The following is a 27,205-nucleotide window of genomic DNA, read 5'->3' as shown; positions in this document are numbered from 1 at the left end:
ATTTTCTGTGATCTTGGACTTTCTTGTTGAATTGTGGATTCCAGATGAAAGCAAAAAGATTTAACCTAATAATTTTTGGAATCTGCTTCAGCAAACTGCTTTTATGTATGTTTATAAATAAATAATTAAACTATTAAAAGTATTTTCCAGCCCAATTACTTTAGGAAGGTTTCTTGCTGCTTACTTGCATGAAATTCTACTAGAGTAGGCCAGCCAACCTCACATTTTGGCACTGAATATGGTTGCATTGCTCATTAAGACTCCATTGTTTTGGAATTGTTCTTCCAACTTCAGAGTAATGACTGAGATGTGGGGGCTGAACTTCTTTATAGGTGTGCCTTTTTTTAGTATTCTGTTTTTGGATGATTGAGGAGTGCCATGTGTATTTAGTTTTAATTCAGAAACCAGGGTTAATGGACATACACTTTTTCTGAGATTTTTATTGTTTGGAAGTTATAAAACTATTCTTGTGAAAGGAACTTCAGGTAGAATCACTATACATTAAGTGGGAGCAAATTGTATCAAAGGTGCATGGGTTTTTGCATGTTAAAAAGTTTTATTGAAATGGTTTTACTGTGCTTTAGGTTTTAATGTGTTTATTTTGAACAAAAATTGGAATGGGGGTGGGGTTCATTTTAATAAGTGTGCTGTCTTTCTTTTCTTCCTATATTGTTTTCCATTATGACTCAAGAGCTACAATTAATTCTGAGTTATTTTATTCCTTTTAAAACCTACTTATTATGCATGTTCCTACAAGTTATATGCACCCACATTGTATTTAAAGATAGTCATTGTAAAACTATAAGCTTGATTCCAAGCCTACACAAAAATTTCATTGTGAATGCAAACCTGACTTGGTACAGTAGTGTTTCACCCTCTCTCTGGCATTGTATTCCTTACCCCATCCCATCTCCATCACTTTCAATGGTATTATTCTCTGGAGATTTTTAAGGGCACAGAAATAATATAAATTAAAGTTGTCTTTTATCCACAAGCATGTTACATAGCAGAGTTTCATGCTACAAAAGAGTAGATCCAACCCCTAATATATAAAATGCAAATTCATACAGCATCACTCTTGATGTCTCAATAACTAATTATGTATTTGCATAGATTAAATGCAGTCTTGCATTAGACATACAAAATATATTCATGCTATTTGGGAACGCTTATTTAGTCATTCTTTGTGATCTGAAAAGTGAAATAAACATTTAATTACATTTAATGGAGAATCTCTTACTTCATTTATAAAACCACAATGGTGAAATAGATACATCTAGTCATAAAGTTTATCTCCTGATTGCTAAAAAAAATTCAAAAAGATTTTATATAGTTAGTCTACAGTAATTCTTAAATTATCCAAGCACCTTTGTTTATGCTTTCCTGTAGCTATCCCATGTTACTTGAAAATCTTTTTGGTGGGGAGAATTGTTGCTTACAGAAGATTCTCAAAACCACTCTCTTAATCTCCTTTCAGAATATTTAAAACTGATCTACAGTTAGACTGGTCTTGGGGCTGTCTAGTTTCATATTACTTACTGACCTCTGCAGAATTTCTTGATGTTCCTGAATAGGAATATTCATAAAATGGTAAATATATTTTGTTTCAACCCTACAACGAATGATCATGCTCCTGAAGTTCTACAAAGCCATTTTGGATTGATTGCTGTTCAACAAAAGGCAAACTTTGAACATTTTGGTTGCTATTAAAATCTGAAGAGCTCCCACAATGATATACAACTTTGGGTAAAATAAGGCTGGTGCATATCACTTACCTCCACATGGTCTGTATGCCCATCTCTTCGGCATTTCAACACATTCTGTTCCTTTCTGTCTCCTGTTGCTCTCTTCAACCACCGCTGATATCCCATTATGACATAGCTAACTCTTCAGTCTTCCCAGAATTTCTCCTTCCCCTGATTCTATTCACCATTGTTAGGATATGTGCAGAGTAACCTTTGTATAAAAAGGATATGCACACAGAAAATGGTTTATGAGAACAGTTATGAAGAAATATACAGCCACACAGAGTTGAACAAGTTGTATTAATGTTTACTTGAAGAAATAGCACAGTCCAATAAACAGTCCACGTCATACCAATTTTTAACAGTCGAGAAATATCCAGTTATAAAGTCTTCTTACATCTAGTTATAAAGTCTTCTTACCGGTTCCATGTCTTTTACAGCAAACAAATATCAAACCATAATACAACAAATAACCTTCGATATCAACAGAATATCAAAATAAACAGGTTTAGTCAGTATCGGTCCGTAGTCAGACAGTATCAGTATCAAGAGAGATCATCAGTGAGAAAGAGAAATTAAACCATGATCTATAGCTCCCTCTTATGGCAACTTGTAGCATAATTAACCAACCAGAACAAAGCATAATACATTACAGTATTTTTCCTTAAAGCTACAGACAAATATATTTGTAGCTTATATATTGTCAACCCAGCGACGTTATTTACATATACATAACAACCATCATTGTATATATTGCCCTGGCCCTCTGTTTCCTACTCCAGTGATCTCAGGAAACTGGCTCTCCGGGTAGATATCTCTCTGATCCTTTGGCTCCCCTTCTTGCCAGCAATTCCCATTCCCTCAGCAACCATCACTAAGAAAATCCGATAACTTGATTCCCCTCTCCCTCCTTTTTGTGGTCCCTCTCCCTGGATCATTTCTGCCCAGTTTAATTGTCTTATGGTATGTATCCTGAATAAAAGTGCCCTGTTTCATTCTGTTTACCAAACAAAAATATTTTTACATTTTTGAGCATGGACCACTGAAATGCCTATATACTTCATGGATTGTGTATGGAACATTGTGGACATTACTGTTTATAGATGAGGTTTCATCATTTGGTCATCCTTCCTGGTAGACAGAATTTTAGAATCCAGGTAACATGCATAGGCAGTTCCCCAACTGTTTTCATATTACTTCATCCCTCACTTTATTTTAGAGAGAGAAGATGTATTAAGAGGAGGGATCTTTGGGTAAAATGCAGTTGGGTTAATAAATTCTAGGAACTCTGACCCTGGAAACACTACCTTCAAAATCTTTTACCATGCTGCACTTCATTCTAACAGTTGGACATGCCTAGGGATGAACCTGAGACTCTTCATGGCAGAATATCTACTTAATTGCTAAGGGGATTTACTTAAGTTTTCTGTGAAAGCAGATTTACAAAATCTGTCAAAATAGACTCCAGCCATGCCACAGACAATACCAGTAAGGAATTGCAGCCATCCAGTTCACCCAACAAGTCTACTTCTGAAGATTCTGTTCAAAGAGAGAACGACCAGAAAGAAACAGAGGTCACTGGGGAATATGAAAAACAGTATAGAGATCTTTCCTAGATGGTCTCTCTTTTCTGGATGCTATGTTTTCTTTTACCAATGTAATTTCCTTTGTTCCTTCTTTTCCCTATTATTTTTTTCATTCACATTCTTTCGCCCTCCACTCAAGCCTCTTCACTCTCAAAACGCTTTCTTAGTTCTGTTCTTTCAAAAGTTCTGAATGTTGGAATTGAACATAAAAATGAATGTGAGAAAAAAAAAGTTAAAGGCATCTTTGCCCTTGGTTACTGAACAGAAGTGTCTTGCCATTTTTTTCCATAGATAGCCCATTGGACTGGAGTTCTGTTGTGTTAATCAGGCCCAGTGTAGCCCAATGGGTAGGTAGCCCAATGTTTCCACCTATTGAGGGTTTTCTTTTAAAGATAAGTGGCCACAAAGTAATAGATTGACAAAATGAAAGACTACTAACGTTTGTTTGTTTGTAAAATTTATTGGATTCCCATCATACCATGAGGTAACCCTGGGAGGCAACATGGAAATTTATGATGATCTGTTGTTGAATTTGGCCTCTCTTCCAAATTCTAGTTTAGCAGCATATATTTGAGTGATATCTCTCTTCTGAGTGACGTCGTAATCTTGTGCATTATTGAAAATAGCATTCTTGCAGAAAGGGATTACATCAGTCTGGTTAACAAATGAATTTGTGTATAAGGGGATCTTTTAAGGTTAAAATATATATATATATAGTAGAAAATACCTTAGTCAACGATGATAGAGGACAATGAGTTAAAGAGGCTGATTATAAATCTATTATAGCAATTCAATGCTGGATGAAAGCACCTCAACTAAATATGGTTGTGGAGTGTCTGCTTAGGACTCAAATAAAATCTATTTTATTTACTGGGTTAATATTTTTAAGTTGTTCATGCCATTCTATTTATTTGGAAGGACAGTCTCAGTCACTTACAAAATAGATTTTAAAACTGAAGCGAACAGATAAATGGAAAAGCAAAAGGAATAATATAAAGGGATCAGAATATGCACAGCCTTAAAATTTAGATTAAAATATAATAGAGTAGAACATCTAAATCCCTGGGCAAACGTGTGTCTTCACCTGACAGCCGAAATGACTTGATTCAGAGTTATTCTACTTTACATGAATGTTCTAAAATCTGGGACTCTAAATTAAAAAAAAAGACTATTTTTTAGCAAGCTCTGTTGGAAATGAAGAACAGAACATGCGTAATGTTAGACTTTCCAGGAAGAACGTAGTATTTGAGCAGAGTCACGGGAACTTCCTATCTGCATTCAAGATATATAATAGCTAATGCAGTAGTGCACATACCTTGTTTGAATATCTTACATATTGTTCAATGCAATGTTTGATCTGAGATACACAGATATATCTGTACTATGTATAGTTTTCACATCAGTAGAAATATCTCTCCTGCTTGCTTAATTTGGACTCCTGAATCCCAAACTGAACAGCAATTGAACATAACCTAAATAGCCTCTTCCAACCTTATGCTGCTTTATGTTTCTATGTTTCATAATTATTTACCCTGTTTTTTAATAAAAGTAGCATAGCTTTATAAATACGTTGTAGCAGAACCAACAAAGGATTTCATGGCATCTTAAAAGTGTGACATACCATGTTTCTCCAACAATACGCCCCCCCGCAATAGGAAGACCCAGCACGTTTTCTAGGCATAAAATGAAATTAAGCCCCTCCCCCCAAATTTAGGCCTAGTTTAAAACATGTGAAATTGGGGGGGAGGCAGGGGGGTAACTTGCCATTTGGAGTGCCCCGCGGGCAGTTATGCCTCACCATCAGCCGCTCCTAACAGCCAATCATGGTGGAGCACAGGGAGTTCCCTTACCCCTCCCTTACCTGGGTCAGCAGGCAGGCGGCATCAGCGTGGATGTCCGGCAGTGTTTCAGCTGCTTCTCAGGCCTCAGTAGCTTCCACGGTTCCCACCGGTGCTGGTGCCTCTCTCGCCAGCTCCGTCTCCAACAACATCTGAGTTGCTCCCGCTTGCCCCCCGTCCCCGTAACAACAGGAAAAAAAAAACATTTTGAGGTACCTGGGAGTGCCGCGCACTGCGTTTTGGTTTAATCCTGAGTGGCTGGGTGGGCGTGAGAAGAGCCGAGCGAGCGTCTCTGCTGCTGCTACCCTTGGTGCTCCAGCCTCGGACTCTGCAAGTTTGCAAAAGTCCCGATTCGCAGCCCGTTCCTGCATTCCAAGCACCTAGGCCGAGCTGCAGCTCTCTCGCCAACGCCATCTCCAACAACAGTGGCAGCAGCAGCAGGAACCGTGAAAGCGTTTCAGCCGCTTCTTGGGTGGGGGAGCCGCGTCTGTAACTTCCACGATTCCTGCTGCTGCTGTTTTTGGAGACGGCGCTGGCGAGAGAGGGACAGCTGCAGCTCGGCCTGGGCGCTTGGAATGCAGGAACGGGCTGCACACCGGGACTTTTGCAAACTTGCAGAGCCTGAAGCTGGAGCACCAAGGGTAGCAGCAGCAGAGACGCTCACTCAGCTCTTCTCATGCCCACCCAGCCGCTCAGGATTAAACCAAAACAGAGCGCGCGGCGCTCCTAGGTAGCTCAAAATCTTTTTTTTCCTGTTGTTAAGGGGACAGGGGAAAAGCGGGAGCAACTCAGATGCTGTTGCTGGAGACGGCGCTGGTGCGTGGCGGGGGGGAATTAATTCACCCCCGAAAAGTCATCCTAGCCGTTTTTTCAGGGCTTAAAAAAAAAAAAAAAAAAGGCCCGGCCTTATTTTGTGAGAAACACGGTAACATATGTCATAAAACTGCATGAATTTTATTCTATTGTAGTTCATAATATCTATAGAGTATAATGAATTTTTTTTCCAAGGGTAATTGAACTAAAATTATACAATGTCTTCCTAGAGCATTTGGAAATATACAGGAATTATTTTTCTGACTCCAGTTAGATTGTGTGTGTGTGTGTGCACGTGTGTGTGTATATGTATATGGTGCTGACTCACAGAATTGAGCAGAGTAAAGTTCCCTGATTGATTTCCATTCTGAGTGTGCTGTCTGGCTTTACGCAGTACTTCTGGAGCCAAATTGAGGTACAGATGTTCTGCTGGCTATGGGAAGAATGGATCAGCATGTAAACAAATACAGCCCTGGAGCTGGAAGGGTAAATAATAGTGTCTGTCTATTTATAGAATGTGAAAATCTAAGTTCACCTTCTAAGTCCAAAGATATCAGATTCTGCTTAATGGATTGCCTGGTTAATTAACCCGAGTCTTTGTCAATACACCACAAGAAGAGAGGTAGCATCTTTGAAGGTGCACTGAACTGGGGAATATTTGTGTCGTTTATAGACTTTTTACTCCAGTGTATTTAATTCTAGAGTCTTTAGCCAAGCCAGAGGGAAGAAAAGAGCTAAGGGGCATCCCAAAGTTTATGAGACTTTGGCTTTTTAAAAGTCCTCCTGCGAAGACAAAGGTGAACTTTTTCAACCTGGTTTCTTCCAGATGTTTTAGACTATAAATCCCAAAAGATGCAGATATTAGTCATTCTTGCTAGGAATTGTAATTCCAATGCATTTGAATGTTGTTATTTGGAGAAAATGATTTAAATAGTTCCCCTTTCTAAGAAATAAGCCTATTTATTTTTTATTTATATTCTGCCTTTAGTATTTTTATAAATAAGGTGGTTAATATATCGCAACACACCTTCCTCCTCCTATTTTCCCCTTCACAACAACCCTCTGAGGTAGATGGTACTGAGATAGAGCAATTGACCCAAAGTGACCTGGCATGGCTTTCATGGCTAAAGCAGGACTAGAATTCACAGTCTCCTGCTTTCTATCCTGATGCCTCAACCCACTAGATCAGGGGTGTCAAACTCAAGGCCTGCAGGCAGGATGCGGACTGCGGGTGCTTAAATCTGGCCTGCGGGACCAACCTGGAAATACCAAAGGACTGGCCTATAGTGCCTCTGCCATCCAAAACAGGCCGCGGTGGTGGGGGGACTGCCTGGCCTCCCCGCACCCTCTTTTGGCTGGCAAAATGCTGCAGAGGCCGTTCAGGCCAAAAATAGGCCAGAAGGGTCCATACGTGGGGCCCCGCACTCCCGTTTTGGCCAGCAGGGTGCTGCAGGAGGTGTCTGTCCCATCTCCCCTCCCCCACTCCCCCGCCCACTGGCCCATGAAAAATTACAATGCTCAAAGAAATCCAGTTTGACATCCCTGCACTAGACCAAACTGAATTAATTCCTCCTGGGCTCCTTTTCTTGCACCCTAATTAATGATTTAATTAATGCAAGATATTTTCTTACTCAGAAAACATTATGGTTGTGTTGTGACACCAAGCAGTTTATCCAATTGTTGTTTGAAAAGGTTAACAGCCAACTGTTATACTTAGCGGTAGCATTTGCAGAGGATGGGTGATGTAGTGGTCAAACTGCTATCATTTGATGGAAGCCCTTTTTACACAATGTCTTCTTGATATTACATGCGTACCCTAAAAGGAGGGCTTTTTCTCATTCTGACGCTGCTGAGGCCAGCTGTAGAAATTAGAGTGTGACTGTCTGTGGAGTAGTAATGTCTCCTTTTCAACTGACTTGGTCTCATACTTCCTGAGTTGCTTCTTAGAAATGCAGCTGACCTGCAGTTGCTATGCTAGCCCCCTTCCCACCTTTCTCCTAATGTTTTTGTTGTATCTTCAGGATAATTGGTAGGAGGGGCTGAGCTGTGTGGGAGGTTATTTAGCCTCTCTGGGGTGGTGACAAGCTGCCACTCTTCTTGGGAGGCCCTGCTATGAAGTGGTTGATCAACTGCTGAGAAGCTGCTCTGAAGCACTGGGAGCCAAGCCGTGGCCATGCTCAAGTGATACCGATGGCTTTTCATGTTGAATAGAGCCAATAGTTCCCTTTCTCTGTTGTTGTTATCTCATTTTAAGGGATTAAGTTACTGTGAGTGAAATCAGATTAGCTCCAGGAATTGAATCTCTCTATCTCGGGAGGCATAGGAACACAAAGAGAGAAATTTCAGGGCATATGCATTCTTGTGAATTAAATCCCTCTGAAGACTCTTCCGCCTTCTTTTCTTGTATTCTCTTTTGAAGCTGTCTGCTTTCACAAGGAAAGAAATGCCACTTCATCGCCTTTTTTAAAATGGAAAGTAATTGCGTGACCAAAACTTGATTTCTAGTTAATTCTCAGTTCCAAAGAAACTCTTATTAGCATTAAGATGCTTATGCAACTGCCTCCAAACTGCTGAAATAATGCAGTTATCCTATTGCTAAGTTCTCCCTGCTTCCAATGATTGTATTGATAGTATCGTTGATAGTATTGTTCGATGCTCAATGTCTCATGGTTTCATTCAATTCTTTGCACGAGTGAAAGTGTAGGACATGGTGCCTGAAAGTAAGACAGGATGAAAAAGGGCTGACATACATTTTTTATCCAATGGTCAGTTTTCAGGTGCCATGCACCTGGGAGGATTCTTTTTGGAAGAGTACAAGCACTCCTATCCACCGGTTAGTTTTAAAGTGCCTCACACTCTGGGACGACTCCCTAACGGAGTCTGGACACTCCTTTTTCTAGTTTGGCTTGGCAGGGACTAGGCTAGCAATTGACCAGACAGAAGCCCACTCAATCAGCCTTTTAAACCTTCTGGGGCCTACAGAACTCTGTCAATCTACCTTGTTTTCCGAAGTCTCCCAATCATGGCTCAACACAAGCTCATAGGAGATGGGGTGCAGCTGAAGATGATGTGGTATGTAGATTCTGGGCAGCAACACACACTCAATCACTGGGCACACAAACACAAATTTGCGAGATAGTCACCAACTGGGTCATCTAATTCAAGCTACTTGACTCAAATCAAAAACTCCCTTTACTATGTGCCATGGCAGGCAGAACTCGGGGCAGCATCCTCCAGACAATATGGTCAGATGCTGGTTGGAGGAAGTTTCACACGGGCCAAATTAGTCTCTTGTTGATCAGGAATCTTAGTGGTTGCCAATTGTTAGAAGAAAAGATTCTGGGTTAGAATTCAAGCCGGGTCACTAATAAACATACAAGGCAACTGCTTGAAAAGGAAGATTTATTCAATGGCTTACAGAATTGCAGAATGATAGAGTTGGAAGGGACCTTGGAGGTCTTCTAGTGCAACCCCCTGCTTATCATAGAGAACAGCAGTTGAAGATAGGCTACAAAATTAAATGGACTTTAAATGTGAAGTAATAGACTTTGTTAGATGCATAAATAAAGGCATTCCTGCCTGTAGGTGTGTGAAATCTGGGGAGGAAAATAGTTTCTTGCCGTGTGGGTTGTGTTGATCTTATGCAGATCTTTGCCTGTATTTGGATTTTTGTGAGGGGGTCTAACATCAGGGTGTAGCTATTTCCCTTATCTTGGGTGGATTCTGTTTGGTGCTGAGGAGGCACACTTAATCTGTTGGAGCCCAAGTGTCAATGTGGTCAGAGAAAATTTAAGCAGTTTGGTTGTATCTTTATTCTGATCTGCTTGCCTGCAGATCAGAGGTAGCTGTTCTGCAACCTGGCCAAAAGGGGAGGGGCCTCCACATGGATTTTTATCTTTCAGCACTACTAAAAGCTGTTTAATTTATCTTATGACATGAGTTTGCCTCCAAGATTGTGTGCTGATATTTATAAGACCCAAAGCAAAAGGTGGTATCATTTAACACAGTGGTCCCCAACCTTTTTTGTGCCGCGGCCCGGTACTGGCATCACAAAATCATCTGCAGCCCGGTACCGGCATCAGCACGCATGGCAAGTCGAGCTGAGCGACCGGCCAGCCAGCCGTCCCCCGCTTCTCCCCGCCACCTTCAACTCCTCCTTTGTACCTGTGTCGATGGGCTTCACAATGGCTTCGGGACGGTCGCTCGGCTCGCCTTGCCATGCGTGCTGAAAGAACCCTCGCGCTTTAGTTTTGTTCAAAGCCGCCCCCCACTTCGATGAAACTAAGGCGCAAGGATTCTTTCAGCACTCAAACGCCGCTTTTTACCCGGAAAAGCTCACCGGAAGCACTTTTTCATCAAAACAAGATGGCGGTGCCCGGCAAACCGGTGGCCCGGTAGAAATTGTTCCACAGACCGGTACCGGTCCAGGGACCAGTGGTTGGGGACCCCTGAATTAACACACTTAATTCATTCCATAATAAAGTACTTTTTGTTTCTCATAATTGTCTTTAAGGGGGATCGCCTTGTGTTTCTAAGGGATCTCACGGTGGACCAAGTGGGTGGAAAATAATACTTCGTACATGAATGAACTTCTAATTGTACCATGGAATGTAGTTATGCTGTGGTCCAAAGAACCAGTTTATTATGTGTGTGAAACACGCCTAATGATGGGAAAATAGCTCTTTCTGATTACCTCTTTAAAAGTTTATTTTACTTTGTTTCAGTAAACTGCTAAGAGACAGCTGCAATGTGAATTGCCTTAGTTACTGAAAATTTAACATCTCTTCTCCAACCATCAATTGCTTGGTTACCAACTCATCTGCAGTATTATCCATCTTTCTGGGATTCCTCTCTGTGCAGTTTTTTCCAGGTAGTGGAAGACAGATTTAGCTCCTCCAAGAAGAGAACCACAGGAGAAAATTATAGAATCTCACTTGCATAACTATTTATTAGATCTGTAGAGAATAAATAAGGACCTGTAGTGGATATGTCATAGAAAAACAACTTTCCAACTTTATTTAACAAATTAAGTTTGTTAAAATGTTTGCTCAGATGCTTCTGCTATGCTGTTATTTGGAGTGTTAATTCACACTTTGGAAGAACTGATAAGAACAGATATATGACTGGTTTGGATTGGTCCTTTCCAGATTCATTTTGAGCATTGTGGGTTGATTATAGGGTCAACTTGTGTTAACAGATGGATTACTTGCTTCTGAATCTAGTCATTCTTACTCATTTCTGTTCCTTTTGTAATAAGCTATGGATGTAATGGGAGTAATTGGGAAATAATGGTCCTCTTTTCAGAATGAATTAAGTCCCTCTCTATAATTTATTTCCTTTGTTATCCAAAAGAATCTTAGAAAAGCAAACTAGTTTCCTATACTCTGTTCAAATGGGACCTTTTCATGAAAAGATTGCTGTGGATACAGGCAATATTTTGGCTCTGTCTCCATTTTTTATTTTTTGCAGTAATAAAATGCAAGTAACTATGGTGGTGTAGAAGACTGAGTCCTATATAAATAAAATAAAATTCTGTGCTAATTGTCTCTGATTTGATCTGTACATACTCAAAATGAAAGAGTATTGCTAAGTATTAATAATTTTAAAAGCTAATAAATGAATATATTTATTAAACAAAAAGCAAAGTATTGATTAATAATTGAATATTATCAAGTGTTGTTATTAAGTTGTCTCACTTACTTTGGCCATGTTATGTGGGGAAATTCTCTGGAGAAAGCAGTTATATTTGGAAAAGTTAATGGTAAAAGGAAACCAAACCATGAAAGAACACGATAGCTGGACACCATCAAAGCCCAACCAGAGCATAAAAAAACTCAAAGGAGTAGTGCAGATCAGAAGATGTGGCCCATAGAATCACCAAGAGTCGGACATGACTGAATGGATAACATCATTATCATCATTAGGTTAATTCAGAGCAGATTTTCTTCTGTAGTTTTATTTATGTCATCTAAAACACTTGTATATTTGGTTTTAAGGAAAATGTATTATCGTCATTACTGCTATTATTATTATTAAAATTGCAATTGGGCAGATTACATTAACTTGTTCTGGCAAGATTTTTTTAGTCATGAAAATGTCAATTGGGAAATTTAACATTCCCATTCTAATTATGATTTAGAAACTGGGAGTTATGACAGCAAAGAAAGGTGAAAGGAACAGATAAACCAAACAATAAACGTGTTATTTTTAAACAAAGCCTGACACAATATGATTTATACCCAGGCCTTTTTTAGAGTCAGTCTTCTATTCTTGAAGATCTTCAATTCTCAGAGCCAGTATTGTGCAGGACAGGTTAAAGCATAAATGGACAGCACACCCTTATACCTACAGCTGCAATTTAGGTGAAAAATAGGGCTGTGTGGGAGCAAGGCTATTTCAAGAAGCATGCATACTGGTTCTGCAACTCTTTGGATTTGTAATTTGAGCAAATTGTGAGCTCTCCATTGACATATGTAACCGTTCTTAAATGCTTATTCAGGTATAAAACAATATCCTGAAGTCCTACTGGGTGTAGTGTATATCAAGAAAGTAAAAAGGGAAAACAGAAAACACCTGGCTGATGATATTTTCAGGCTTTCCTAAGAGTGTTTGACATTAATACCCCTGGATATAGTTCTGTAGCTACTCTTTATTATGCTTTAAATTGCAGACTGCAGTTAATCCTTGACTTACAACAGTTCATTAAGTGACCGTTCAAAGTTACAATGGCACTGAAAAAAGTGGCCTATAGCTGTTTTTCACGACCACTGCAGCATCCCCACAGTCATGTGATCAAAATTCAGGCGCTTGGTAACTGGTTCATGTTTATGGCGGTTGCTATGTCTCGGGGTCCTGTCATCTGCTTTTGCAACCTTCTGACAAGCAAAGTCAGCACTGGGAAAGCCAGATTCACTTAGCAGCCATGTTACTAACTTAATAACTGTAGTGATTCATTTAACTGTGGCGAGAAAAATCGTAAAATGGGGCAGAATTCTTACTTAACAAATGTTCCATTTAGCAACATAATTTTGGGGCTCAATTGTGGTCATAACTCAAGGATTATCTGTACTATTCTTTTCTAGCTTTTCCTTTATACCAGGTCCCTTCATATAGCATGCAGCACAAAATAAATATATGTCTGGTGGGAGGAGAGAGGAGAGGGGGAGAGCACAATTTGCGGGGCATCGGGATGCATTATAGAATTTCTATAATTATAACAATGCTTTTGGAGTTCCTCTGATTGTGGAAATTGCTGCGAGAGCTGTATCTGTGATTGCCTCTCACGTTTTTCACGTATACGAAAGGAGAAGAAACAGTGTTTAAAGCAATTTGTTCATAGTCCACAAATTTGTTGCTTGTTAAAAGCCTTTATTTTTTACATTTAGAATGTCTAGGAAATTCATTCAGTCGTTTGTTTCTAGAATTGGAGAATATTCTTTATGAGCAGAAATAAATGGGAGATAAACTCCAGCGTGAAAAGAGGGGCAGGCATTTGGATTTCACTTGCAGCGTATTTACAAGTATTTTTATCCTTTATCTTAGTTGCGTCAGCCACATAAGTTTAAGTAAGGCATAGGTGCAGGAAGAGGACTTCATAGCTCATCCTGGCACTCTATTTACTGTACCAGGGTAGCCATAGGTTTTAAATACTGATTAACTGGCCCTGAATAATGAATAGCTCCTTTCCCTACATCGTGCACATTTTGCCTCCCTTATGTTGTTTTACATAATGCTTTTCAGAGAGCTCTGTTTCCCTTTAGACTAGAGCTTCGGGATGTTGTGGTTACCCTGTCTTATAATAAAAAGAGTCTAAGGATGTACTTATCTGCAGCTACAGCTCTGACTTCCAGTCCCTTTGCTGTAGTTATTTCTCAGTAGTGGTGGTTGTTTTCTGTTTGTAAGATAGCATGCATGATTGACAATCATTTGGGATATGGGGAGAAACCCTTTGCCTGGTCTTTATGATCTTCATGTGCTTTTATTTATTTGTTTGTTTGTTTGTTTGTTTCCAGGCACTTGTGTCGTGAGCAGACCCTGAGCTGGGGTAGCCCAGAAGATGACAGAGTACAAACTGGTAGTGGTTGGAGCAGGAGGCGTTGGGAAAAGTGCACTGACCATTCAACTGATTCAGAATCATTTTGTTGATGAGTATGATCCTACCATAGAGGTGAGGAACCTGCTGTTTTTTCCACAAAGTTGTCTCCTTCTCTCTTAGCCTTAATGTTTGTGTTTATACAGTCCATGCTTATAATTTGAATTTAATCATTCTTTCCACCCAAAATGTAAATGAACAATGAGAAATGGACTGATGTTCTCTTTCCTAACACGATAATAGGTGATCCAAAGAAAAACAAACCACGGTAAAAGATGCAGTAGACCACTTTCTACAACCTGATTATCTCCAAATGCTTTGGATTACAGTTGCCATTTCAGAGTCATGCTGGTTGCGGGTAATGGGGAATTGCAGTCCAGCTCCTCTGAAAGACACTAGCTTTGACATTCTATCATTTTGCTGGGATCATCATTTATCATCCTTATGTTTTTCTTTTTTTGTCGTTAATGGTTAAGATGGTCCTATGGACTTTGGAAACCCAAGCCAGCTCTGTTATATAATTTATGTCTTATGTTGTACTAATCTACATGGTCTGTTAAGTATAAATTGGATTGTCTTGAAATTCCATTATATAACTTTGCAGAAGAATGTTCTGCTGTCAATGAAATGTTTAAATTCCCCCACCATATATGCTCTCCCTCTGCCCCCCACTGCCTCACACACATATACATTTTATAAAATAGGAATCATGAGCTATACCTGCACCTTAGGACTGATCTGTGATAGGTCAGGAAAGCTGAGCAGTCTACCTGCATATAATATTAATGCATGCATCTGGCTTCTCTTTTGGAAATGTAAATAGTTTAAAAATAGAACTGTAGTTTTCAAATCAGCCACATTTATTTTTCACCAAGAAGAGTACATCTTCTGAATGATTTTTACTAGGGTCCAAACACAAAAACTAGCTGTTGCCAGCTAGTTTGATACTTTCGCTCTGATAGAGGCTAATCATAGTGCTTTATATGAGTTTCCTTCAAAGTAAGTATGCATAAAATTGCAGTTAGGTCCCCAAATCCTACATAGCCTTTTCAGAAGTAACTTCAGCCTATTTAGTGGATCTTAATTGAGTATACAAGCTATACAGTGCACCCCTTTTTACTTAAGTGAAATCCATGTATACAGTTGGTAAATACTTGGGTGGCCTTAAGGAAAACTGTAGAGTCGCATACCTACTGACAGTTGCTAGTGACTTAAGCCTTCCTTGATCAGCTCTTTTATCCATCACAGTGAATAATGGGCCTCTTTGCAAAACAATAACATATAATTTTACCCTTCTTTTGAGATGACAGCGCTGATGTGCCATCAGCATGAGAGAACTTACAGTATTCTAGAAGAAAGAAAGTGGGTTGGCATAGTCATCTGTTGTGTGGATATTCTGGCATGGCTATATGATTGCTTTTCCCTAAGGAGAAAGTAAGAGAAAGATGCTGAAAGGGAATAAGTACAATATCTAAGAGCTTCAGGATCTGAATGTTTCAGACTTCTCACGCTGCCCACACCATCATCAAATCCTAGGGTTTCCATGCTGACTTCCCCTACCTCTGTGGTTCTTTTAGAAAATGCTGAAAGAAGACAGTACTAATACATTATATAGTTCCTTCCCACACATACACACCCAAACTGGGTAAGACCAAGGAAATGGGAAGTATGAGATTTCAGTAAGGTATGGGATAAATGCGAAGTGTTGGAAACTATCATAGGGATTTCCCAGCCTTATTTATAGTGAGTTAATTAAGATGGAGTATGTTCAATAATCTGAAATGCTTCTTCCCGAATTTCTTTCCACTTGGACTCCTGTGCTGCTCTCTGGTGTTTATATATGAGGAGGAGAAAGCCGACTGTAGAAATCCTATAGATTTGTCTCACCAGTCATCCAACCCTACAAAATAGAATAGGGGCCTTGTTGGTGGACTAGATTGTTGGACTAGAAATAGAGTCTCTATTCTTAGAGAATCTCAGGACAATTATACTGGAATCTATACTAACGTTGTCTGGTTCAGGATTCCAGGGTTACCATGGTAACCCTGGGGCTTTCTCAGAACACCATCAGTCCCAGACTCTTCTTTGCAGGACATAGTTTAGGTCTTTAAAAATATAGTCACAGACCAAACAGAGAAGTTAAAACAGCACAACACATACATATCCAATAAAAAAAAAAATTCATGGCTGAAGTAGGTTATACCCAAGGAAGCAATTGGGTTCAAAAACTTCTACTTGCCACAGTAGTAAATTTAGCTCCATTTTAGAGACTTCTCAATCCTTGTCATTTAATAAAGTAGTGCATAACTACCATTTGAGAGTGGTTTGAGCAATAAACAAGAGGGGAGATTAGCATTGGCCTCCAAAACTGATATAGGTCATTCCAAAAGTATGTAAGCTACCATACCAGTTTTAAAGTCTGAGCACAGATAACTCTTGGTATGAATGCTCTTGGTAAGAAATGCCATTTTATTTGCCCAACAATCCCATTCAAATGAGCTAATATCAAGGCCCTCCTGTGAGATGGGACTGATAAATGATAAAGGTATTGGGGGAATTTGAAAAGAAGGGTGTGTGAGCTTACTGTAGTAGTGATGGCAAGTGTTGATTCTCTCTTGGTAAATCAAAATTTAAATTTCCACGCTTGAACACTTTCTGGACTTCATTGAAGCTTAGCATGGATGCAGACTGGGATCATCTATTCTTTCCTTATTTCAAGAAGACTGATGCCTGTCTTTCAAAACTAATTGTGCTAAAGATTTGCCTGCCCACACCCCTCATTTGTTTAAGCCTGTACTTCAACCAGCAGAGTCATAATTGAGTCTTGACTGAAATATAGCCAGGTTGTAGCAGAAGAAGTGTGTTAGTGACAGAGCGGGGAACTTAAGGTAAAGACCTCAGAAATTTTAAGATTGTATAGTTTCTAACACAGATGTGTTTGTAAGCGCAACGTATCTCACAATAGAACTGCACTTTGCAGGTGTACTTCTTGATCTGATTTGGCAGGGTAGGGATTGGCAGGGTAGGGTTCATGCATGTCCCCTCTTGTCATGAATGGCTCACTTCCTGAGATGTGAGCTGGCTATGGCTGATCTCTGAGGTAAACTAGAATCCAAATTTGAGCTTATCAGGTGCCATGTGAGCAGAGTTTATAGGTTTTGATTAGAAATCAAATGGAAATAAGTGCATTCCATGGACACAGTACAGTTGCCTTGCTTTTATTTTGAGATGACTGCTATTCTTTATTTCAGTTTGCATGTGGCCGTGCGTGCAGCCTTCTTCTTTCAAGCTTCCACAACAGTCCCTTGGGAAAATAAATTGCTCACCGCAATGAGACAATGGCAAACAAAGAGCAGAGGCAAAGGAGACAATGATCTTGGGGAAAGCAGAAAGTGGAACTTGGGCTTCCCCATATCAGTACTTCATATGCTTCCATTCTCTCTCTTTTTCCATTAAAAAGTAGGCCCTTCTCTACAGAAAAACAGAGAATGACTTAAGGGCACAAGAATCAAAAGAGCCATTAACTGGCCAGGTCCTCCTCCTCCTCTGCTTTTGTCGAGTCAGCACTGAGGCTGCTGAGTTTCTCTCTTGGGCCTTCTTGGTTGCAGTGATAGAAGAGGTAGTGGTGGGGAGACGTTTGTGGGTTCAAATCGGCTGCTGAAGTGGGGAAGGCATGGCATGTAAGTCTTTCCTTCTCTTTCTCCAAGACTACCTTTGGTTGCTGCAGCCTGAGAGGCAGCCTTGGTGCCTCAGGTCTCCCACTTTTTGAGAGATTCGTCTCAGGACCCCGAGAGCTCTGTGGGCCTTCTTGGTGATGGTTGCCTCAGATGTCCTCTTGCCTTTTTATTGACTGAATTCTTCTTTTCAAGGACTAGTCGGGCCCCCTTTTGCAGACTGGGATGGTATGGCCCAGGCATCCAGATCTGCGGCACAGCTTGTCTGTGTGTGAGGCAGGATTGTGATGCGTGGTAGCTTTTCAAAATGCAGCTGCATGTGACAAATAATTCTGCGCAAGATCTGCTATATTTAGAATGTGAACAAGAGGTGGATAATATGTAACTGCAGCAGGAAAAGTAATACTAAGAAAGATCCCTCTTCTTTTTTTTGGAAACCTTAACATTGTTGTTAGTCTTCATTTGAGGTTGAGGGTGTTTTGAGGGAGTTTTCTGACCAGTTTTCTGTCAACATGCACAGGTTACAGCCACCATTCCTTTATCCTTGTGCACTTAATGAGAATTCTATTTTTATTTGTTACATCTATTTCTACCCCACTAGTTCCTTGGGTAGAGTATACAAAGTGTTCCTTACTCCCTTCCAGATTCTCTGTGGAAACCTGACAATTTCACAACTCCCTCTTTTCGGAGAATCCTTCTTCTTCTCTTGTAGTTAAATTCATATGCTTACAGAGAAACACCCAACATGATTTTTCTGGTTTGTAAAAGTAGCTCATCCTTCCACCTCAAAGAGTGCCCCAAGGAAAACCAATTGTATTATGACCTTGTAATACCTTTTGATTGCAAAACCAGATCATTACAGAAATACGGAAAAGGGGGATTTTTAAGGGGAAATAGCACACATATTGTGTTGGAACATGCATCCTGATGGAACGATGTCATGCTGTGTGAATTCCATCCCAAGAGAGCTTGATCACCTCTTCCTTGTTTGTGTATGAACTGGGCCTTATTGTTGTAAACCCAGATCTTCCTCTGAGTACAACTGTGTGAAAAAGTCCTGTACGGTTTACGGTTTATGACATTTTTTGGATACGCCATTGATTTTATGATATTTTATGCTAACTGCTATGCAAATATTGTTATATTTAAATAAATACTGGTGGTTTTTAAGTGAAAAGCATAAGCCTTTTGCAATTTAGTGTTGTTTGGATGGGAATTGTGAATTTTCTTGCATGCTTACAATGACTGAAAACAGATTAACTGATGCATACCCAGTGGAATACGTGTTGCAATTACGAAGACCGATGCTAGTGTTTTGTTAACATTTTTATTGTTTGTGGCCCTGAAAAGACCACAAACATGATTACTAATATGAAATTGGCCAGCCCTTATTGCTTATCACCAGGGTGCATTGCTTCATCATAGACCGTATAAGCCTTTGCATGTGATCTCTGGTGACAATGTGGTGCCAGGCTGCAATAATGAATTCAATCAGCTCCTGCTTGATCTTCGGATGCTTCTTGCTTATTTCGTAACCAATCTTGTCCCACAAGTTCTCAGTTGAGTTCAAATCCGGGCTCTGAGCTGGTCAATCCAGGAGTCGAACACCATGCTTCTTCATCCACTGCTAGATGGACTTGGCTTGATGACAAGGAGCGTTGTCATCCTGGAAGTAAAAGTCCTTCCCTACAAGTTGCTGAGCTGAAGGAAGTATGGTCTTCTCCAGGACTTCAACATACTGCTTGGAATTCATGATTCCCTGCATGATTTGTATCCGACCAATACCAGAAGCAGTGATGCAGCCCCAGATCATCACATGCAATGGATGCTTCACTGATAGATTCAGACAGTACAGCCTAAATTCTTCAGCTGGAAATTTTCTGACATACTTATTGCATTGATTCCCAGTCAAGTTGAAATTGCTCTCGTCACTGAAGATGACCTTGGCCCACTGTTCGATGGTCCACTTGGCATACTTGTTGGCCCATGCACGTCGATGAGAGTGGTGAGCGTCTGTGAGCAAAGGTTTACTTCGAGCCCTGCAGCCTGTGAACCCTCTGGCAAGCAGTCTGCGACGTACTGTGCTTGTGTACACTTTTTTTTTAATTAAATAATTTTTATTTTCTTTTTTTTTACATCGTAAAACATCATGGTATCAACAACGTTCTTGGCATCTATACTAGATTTTGATTTAAATATAATACATTATACTGCATTTATCTACTATTAAATAAGATCTTTAGCTATAATTACTATTCTTATATCTTTATATAGTTTACAAAATTTTATTTTACTTTCTTAAGGGTTGTTTCAATTAACATTTTTGTCTCCCTTCTTGGTTCTGTTTTTAAGCCATTTATACCAATTGTTCCAAATTGTAAAGAATTCAGAGTCATCTTTTTCTTTCAATTTCATTGTTAGCATATTCATCTCAGCACTTTCTGTTACTTTGTGTATTATTAGTTCTTCATTAGGGGTATTTGGTGTTTTCCATACCTGCGCAAAGGCTATTCTAGTGGCTGTTATAATATGTAACAGTAGGTTTTTTACTTCTTTTGGTAGTGTTTCTTTAATAATTCCTAATAGGAAGGATTCCGCTCTGAGCTCATTCTGATAGCCAGTAATCTCTTTTAACCAATTTTTAATTTGGATCCAGTATGTCCTGGCCTCGGGGCACATCCACTACATGTGATAAAATGTATATTACTTTAAATTAACCTTAAAGAATGTTTCTAACTCATTTTTCATTCTTGAGATATATTCTTTTTCCTTTGTTATTTGTGAATTTAATGTCCATCTCCTTTTCCTTTTACTATGTCCTTTCCATATAATTTTAACTGGGCTATGGTCAGCCCATATATTAGGCATTATCTCTACTTCACTAATGTCTTTCTCGATTGCCCCATTAACCCATACCATATCGATTCTGGATCATGATTTTTGTGGACTAGAATAAAACATATATTTCTTCTCATTTGGATTCCTCTTCCTCCATATATCTTCCAAATTGGTCTCATGTATTAAATCAAAAAAATTTTTTTAGTAAAATTCTCTCTTTTTTTTCTTCCTAGTCCCTTCCATACTAATGTAGTCTTTTTTAACATCAACAATGGCATTAAAGTCCCCTATCAAGCAAATATTTTCTTCACCTACACTAATTATTCTAGCATACAGTCCCTTATAAACCTTCTTCTGGTTATCACTAGGGGTATATATCCCCACTAATAGTAATTGTTTTTTATGTAAATTAATTTGTATCATTAAAATTCTGCCTTGTTCATCTGCATAGATTTTTTTTTGCATTTATCCCTTTTTTTTACGTGAATTGCTACCCCCCTTTTCTTTTGATCTGCCAATGCTGTAAATAATACACCCAACTTGGGATATTCTAGATATTTTTTATGCTGTTTTTGGATATGTACCTCCTGTAGGCATATAATATCAACCTTTTGTTTAGTTAGTTTTGTTAATATTTGTTTCCTCTAGATCTGGGAGTTTAATCCGTTGATGTTTATTGAGAGTAATTTAATCTCTTCTTCCATTGTTAATTCTGAGTCTACCTAAATCTTCTGTTCTTGCTTCTCTTTGGGGTCTTGTTCTTCTCTCCTTGGGTATTCTCTTTTTTCTTTGCCTCTGTCTTCTTGGTCTGTTTCCTGTATTCCCTGTTGCTGATCTTTTTGTTGGTCTCCTGACTCTTGCTTTCTGACTCTTCTTTACTGCTCCCCTCTTCCTCTGTTTCCATCAACTGATCGTAAAGTTCTTGTGCCTTTTTAATACTATCAATTTTTACTCTTCTTTCTTGCCACGTCACCAGCATTCCTTCAGGGACCAGCCATCAGAACCAGATGTTTCATTTATTCAGCAGTATCACCAAATACTTGTAGTCCTTCCTCAAGTCTCTTACCCGCCTTGAAATTTGTTTCAAGGTTGTGATCTCTTTTTCTTTATACACCATCGGTTCGTCCTTTGTGATTCTATATACAATATCTCTTACATTTTTTCTGGCGAACCTGATGTGGACCTCTGTAGGCAGCTTGTTTCGTCTGGTGTAGTTTGTATGGATTCAGTAGACCTCATCTAATTCTTTCACTATTTCCTGCTGGTCCCTTTGCAATGCCTCTGCCATTAAGTGGGACATTATGTCTCCCAGGTCTTCATCTTTGGATTCCATTACATTTTGGAACCTCAAATAGAATGCTGCACGTTCCATTTCGAGATGGATAATCGAATCTTCTAAGTCTCTGTTGATCTCTATTATTTTCCTGTCCATCCCTTCCAATCTCTTATCTGTTTGTTCAGCTTTAGTTTCTATATTCTTTATTCTTTGTTCATTCTTCTCCAGTGTCTGTTGGATCGTTCCCATCTTCTCCTCTAAATTTTGAATCTTACCCTTCATTTCTCCCATTTCTATCTTCATATTTGTATGGTTATTAACCATTGTCTCCTGTATTTTAAGCATGGTTTCCTGAATAGCTGTTAATGTTGCTTGCATCGTCTGCATGTTGGCCGCGTTGCTCATCTTTTCCGTATTCAACATTCCTTCTATTGTTTTTTGGCCTGCTGGAGATGCAATAGACATTGATGAACCAGACATTGTTTTTTTCCCTTTCAGGTTTGCTGTTGTAGTACTGGTCATATTCCTAACTTTATTGTCAGTATCTTCCCACTTTACCATTCACTGTTTAATTTTTCTTTTTTTATTAGTTCTATTCAGTAGCTTCCCATAGAATATAAATATCTTTTCCCACTTATGATATTCTAAATTATTCAGATTTGATTCAATCTTTTATAGAATCTGAAACTAACTGAATCACCAAAATTACAGAAGATAGAGAAGGGAGAGAGCTAAAGGGATGATAGGAAGGATAATATCAAAATGAGAGAAAGAAGAGAGAAAGAGTGTAATACAATATCCTAAAATATACTTGTTGTAAATTGTTCTTATACAACTATTTTATATTACTATATTATGGTATATCAACTGTATTCTTTATCTTTAACTGTAAAGTTCGGTTTCCTTTAAATAATTCTATATTCCACTTCTTATATATATGACCTTACTTATTTCATTAGTTGTTAGTAATCAATCAATCAATAATCATCAAAATGGTATTTCACCAGTTTTCACAGTTTCATATCATTTAAACTTTTAAATTCTTAATAAATTCAATCAAACCTTAATCAAAATGTTATTTCATTAATTCTATGAAAAGAAGTCCAGTAATATTCAATTGTTTTCCTTTCCTTGCCCATTCCCGTTTTGTTTAGTCACAGTCTGTTACATCAGCTTCTCTTCTCTCTGTGTAATCTCAAAATGTCACTTCCATTCTCGGGTTTAGTCCTGTCTCTTACTTTTTTCCATTGTTCTTCTTTTACAAGTCACAGATCCATCAGGTTAAACTCCAAATTTCTAGATAATCAGTCTAAATCAACTCCAGATTTTTCAGAATAAATCCAAAACACCAATCAATCTTTAATCAACTAAATCGGGTTTGATCTCTGTCTTAAGAGTTCCTTGCTTTCAGCGCCGGATCACCATTTCCCTTTGACTTCCGTCTTCTTATTTAAGACTCGCAGTTCTGCCATCTCTCTCTGCCCTTTCTCTCCTTGACTTTCATTTTCCGCCTCCTTCACTCCAAGTTCAGTCCATCAATTGATGCCAAAAATGCTGTTCGTGCTCTGGTATCTTCCCCATTGGGCTAAAGCGCTGCGACTTCAGTCTGCCATCGAGATGGCCGATCACTCGCACATTGGAGCAAATGAGCTCTCCCTCGAAGCTGTCAACAGCCGCCGCTGTCAAACTTCTCCTCGGGCTTCCTCACACCTTCATCTTCCCCTCCAGCGTCTACCTGCCCCTCACCGGGGCCTGCAAACGCTCAGATGGGGGATGAGAGAGCAGAGCTTGCTCTTCTCTCCCCACCCCACCGCAGCGCTGCAACCGGACCTTGTGCACACTTTTACATCACATGTTTCACCCCAAATTCTTGTAATCTGAGTAGAGGTGAGCTTCCTGTCAGCCATTGAAATGCGTTGCAGAACCTGATCTTGTCATTTTGTCAACTTTCTTGGTTTTCCAGCCTGTCATCAACTGAACCAGTTATTTGGTATTTTTTCAACCACTCTGCTCACTGTGGTGCATTTCACTCTCTTGGCTATTTCTGTACAGGAGTAACCCTCTTTATGAAGCACAATGATGCGATGCCGCTGCTCAGTACTGGTGAAAGCAAAGGCCTTCATCCTTGCCCGTAGCCAGAGCTAAATTACATTTCTTGATGCTTTTCATGCCTATTTATAGTTGGAGAGTAACAATGTTGATTAGCTCATAGATTTAGCATCTGTGCATTTTGATTGGTCAGCCAAAGCTCGCTGCTGATTGGCTACTTTTGATCCTAACATTCTCGAAAATGCAAGGTGTTTGTTTTAGCACATAAACTCACTCAAGACCTTAAAAAGACTTTGGTTATATTAATAAAAATTATGCATCTCAATCCGACTACAGAAATTTTCATCAAAGTACTAATTTTGTTTGGTTTCTATGAGTGAAAAGTTGTTTAAACATGTAAATACAGCTTAAAACTGAAAGCGTGCAGGACTTTTTCACGCAGCTGTAGATTCTAAAGGACAGGGCATTTTTCAACTGTTATTTATGGAAGCCTTCAATTTTTTGATATCACTTTAAAAATAGATGTTTCAAGGAAAGTGTCATTGCTCTTGAGTATGGCTCTTAGCTGCAAGGTTGTGTTTCATGCCTGCTTTTTTACTTTGGGGCATCTTACAGCAGTCTCTGGTGTCTTTTTCAAATTTGCCGACAAAGAAAGAGGTAGAAAGGTTACATTTGCAACATCCCACTGCTGCATTTTTCTGTCCTTGGTGGAGATAGATAGGCTGGTGAAAGGGACAGGCTGTCTGGAGAAGATCTCTCTCTCTCTCTCTCTCTCTCTCTCTGCTCAGACACTTGCATATCCTGTGGGCTCTGCTTTGTGGCTTAAGTGTCTGGTTTTGTCATTTTGAAGTGCAAAACAGTAGCCTGTATTATTCTCAGGAAGGTCAGTTGGGAGCAGTGTAATAAAATCTGATCAGCAAAATTAAATGAGGAAATTGGGGAAGGGGCTTGAATGGCTTTTTGTTGGGGGTTTGGTTCAGTTGAATTTGGCTCTCTTCCTCTCTTCTGCTCACAATTGCCAAGCTGAAGCCACCATCTTCGAGGGCCAGTGCTGTGGGTCAGTTTTCCAGATGTGTGTGGCTCCTGTTGTTTGGCAGATGTGGTCAAAAAAAGATTTTTGCTATTGCAACGAAGTGGAGGTAATAATGTAGGCTGGTGCAGATCAACTTGCCTAGTAGTTATTTTAGCTTTTAATTCAATCTCCTTATTTTCCAAGCCCATGATAGTTAAAGAATACTATTATCTTTGTGCATTTCTAAAAGTTTTAGTGTAGTTTTCCCCCCCGAAGCTGTTGCTCTTGAGAAGTGTTCAATTTCAATACAACAATTCACAGCCTGCATTGCTATTGGGAACTGTGGATGCTGGAGTACAAGACAGCTGAAGGCACTGGGTTAGGAAAATCTGTCTTAATTGTTCACCTAGGACACAAGTGTCAAACTCCCAGTGTCACGTTGATGACACATGACATATTGCAATGTTTTTCCCTTCACGGAGCTGTGGTGGGCGTGGCCTGCGCGGGACACATCCAGCCCGCAGGCCTCCAGTTTGACACTCCTGACCTAGGACATGTGGAATTCTATAATTTTGAAGGTGCACATCTGCTACTACAAATACAGTATAGAATAATTTGAGATCTTGAGTTTGTATCGAGCTAATGAAACAGAAATACTCTTCTCCTGTGTAAAATTGTTCTTCCTCACCCTGGATGGCAGTAATTACCTTGCTTTCATCTGGAATCACATATATTTTTATTTTGTTTTCTTTTTGTTTTAAAATCCTTTGGAATTTGTTCACCAAGGGGTGCTACAAATCCAGGAACTCCTTGGGAACTCTGGTTATTGTAGTTCCAGTGTGCCCAGAAGATCCCAGTTTCAAATAGGCTACAGAAAAGTACATTTAAAATCTAAAGTATTTTTAGGCCTTGGATTTAAGCCATATGGATTACAAAAGTTTCCTGCTTTCTATTTCTAAAAGGAACTTGGAGGTCTGTTCTTAAAAGTTTTCTTAGAAGTCATTTATTGTCCCTGGCCCTATTTGTTTTTTAACATAAGAGCAACAGCAACTTTTTTTTATAATGTGGTGTTCAGTACTATAACTCAGTTTGACAAAATCAAACCAGAGTGATCCTTGAGTTTGCTTACATTATGTTCCTCATTAAATTCCAAGAGTCTTGAAATTTTTCCTTCTGTTTTACATTAACCTTCATTTGACAGGCCATCTGAAGTAAGATTAATTGCTCTTCATCAATGATTCTCAGTTGTGGTTAAGTTACAAAAAGAATGGGACCTTTTATTTTCCTCCTTGGGATGATGTTGAGAAGTAGCATGAAACTATGTCACTAAGGTTTCATTTTGTGCTTTTAAAGCAGAGGTTCCCAAACTTGGCGACTGTAAGACTTGTGGACTTCAACTCCCAGAATTTAGCAGAGCTGGCTGGAGATTTCTTGGAGTAGAAATCCATAAGTCTTAAAGTTGCCAAGTTTGGGAACCCCTGTTTTAAACAATCATCTGTAGTAACGTCTGAACGCTTTGTTCAGATGGCTCTGGTTTACTTGTCTCTTTCTGGGAGGTCAAGGTGATCTAATGGGGCTCTCCTTTCACTTTATCCCTGCCACATAGTTGTGAGATCAGAAAGACTAAGGCAGTTTACATTAAAAACACAGTGCAAGCAGTCAAAATGCAGAACGTACAGCAATGATATCATGCAGTGGGGGAAGTATATAAAGCCCAGTTTCAGCCATCCCTTACCAGTCATCGCTCCAATTCACAAAAACGCCTCATCCCAAGGCTCATTGGAAAAACAGGTTTTCGATGCATTTTTAAAGCAGGTCAGGGATGTACTTGTTTGCTAAAGTACTAAAGTTACTTGTGTAAGATGTATTGAACACTTAAGATATTTAAGATCCCTTTTTCAAACAAGTAAGTTGCAAATCGTGCAGGACAGCATTGTTGCAGGTGAAACCCAATGAAAATTCACACAAACAACATAGAAGGTTAGATAACAGTTCACATCAGTCCCAGGGATTCGAGTTTAGGGAAATAGGCAATGTGGATGAAGGTAGAGTAGACCACGTTGGCAGTCAAAGAGAGTGTCATTGTGACATTGTCTTCATCTCATTCCCAGCTCATAAACAAGCTAGGATTAACCTGTCCTTAATTGCACCAGTCTTGAAGGGTATTTTTCCCTTTATTCCAGCACAACCTAAAGGATTCCTCAAGGTGGATAAAATCTATCATGGGCTACATTGGAGGGAAATCAGGTGACCCAGCTTGAAGATAAAAAGGATCAGCAGTA

At 39.4% G+C, this 27,205-nt stretch overlaps 1 protein-coding gene across 4 annotated transcripts in view; it reads left to right on the top strand.

The window, feature by feature from the left end:
- Positions 1 to 27,205, top strand: part of HRAS (HRas proto-oncogene, GTPase) — a 75,418-nt gene that overhangs the window by 32,888 nt on the left and 15,325 nt on the right. For all 4 annotated transcript variants that reach the window (XM_026706653.2, XM_026706654.2, XM_087920912.1 and 1 more), the window contains exon 2: positions 13,995 to 14,149. In XM_026706653.2, the coding sequence (XP_026562438.1) occupies positions 14,039 to 14,149 (111 nt within the window). In that variant the 5' untranslated portion in view covers positions 13,995 to 14,038. The remainder of the gene's footprint in view (positions 1 to 13,994; positions 14,150 to 27,205) is intronic.

The sequence above is a fragment of the Pseudonaja textilis genome, chromosome 1 (genome assembly GCF_049901715.1).
Source record: "Pseudonaja textilis isolate UNSWEBS1 chromosome 1, rPseTex1.2, whole genome shotgun sequence".
NCBI lineage: Eukaryota > Metazoa > Chordata > Lepidosauria > Squamata > Elapidae > Pseudonaja > Pseudonaja textilis.
This window is presented reverse-complemented; position numbering and strand designations above follow the sequence as displayed.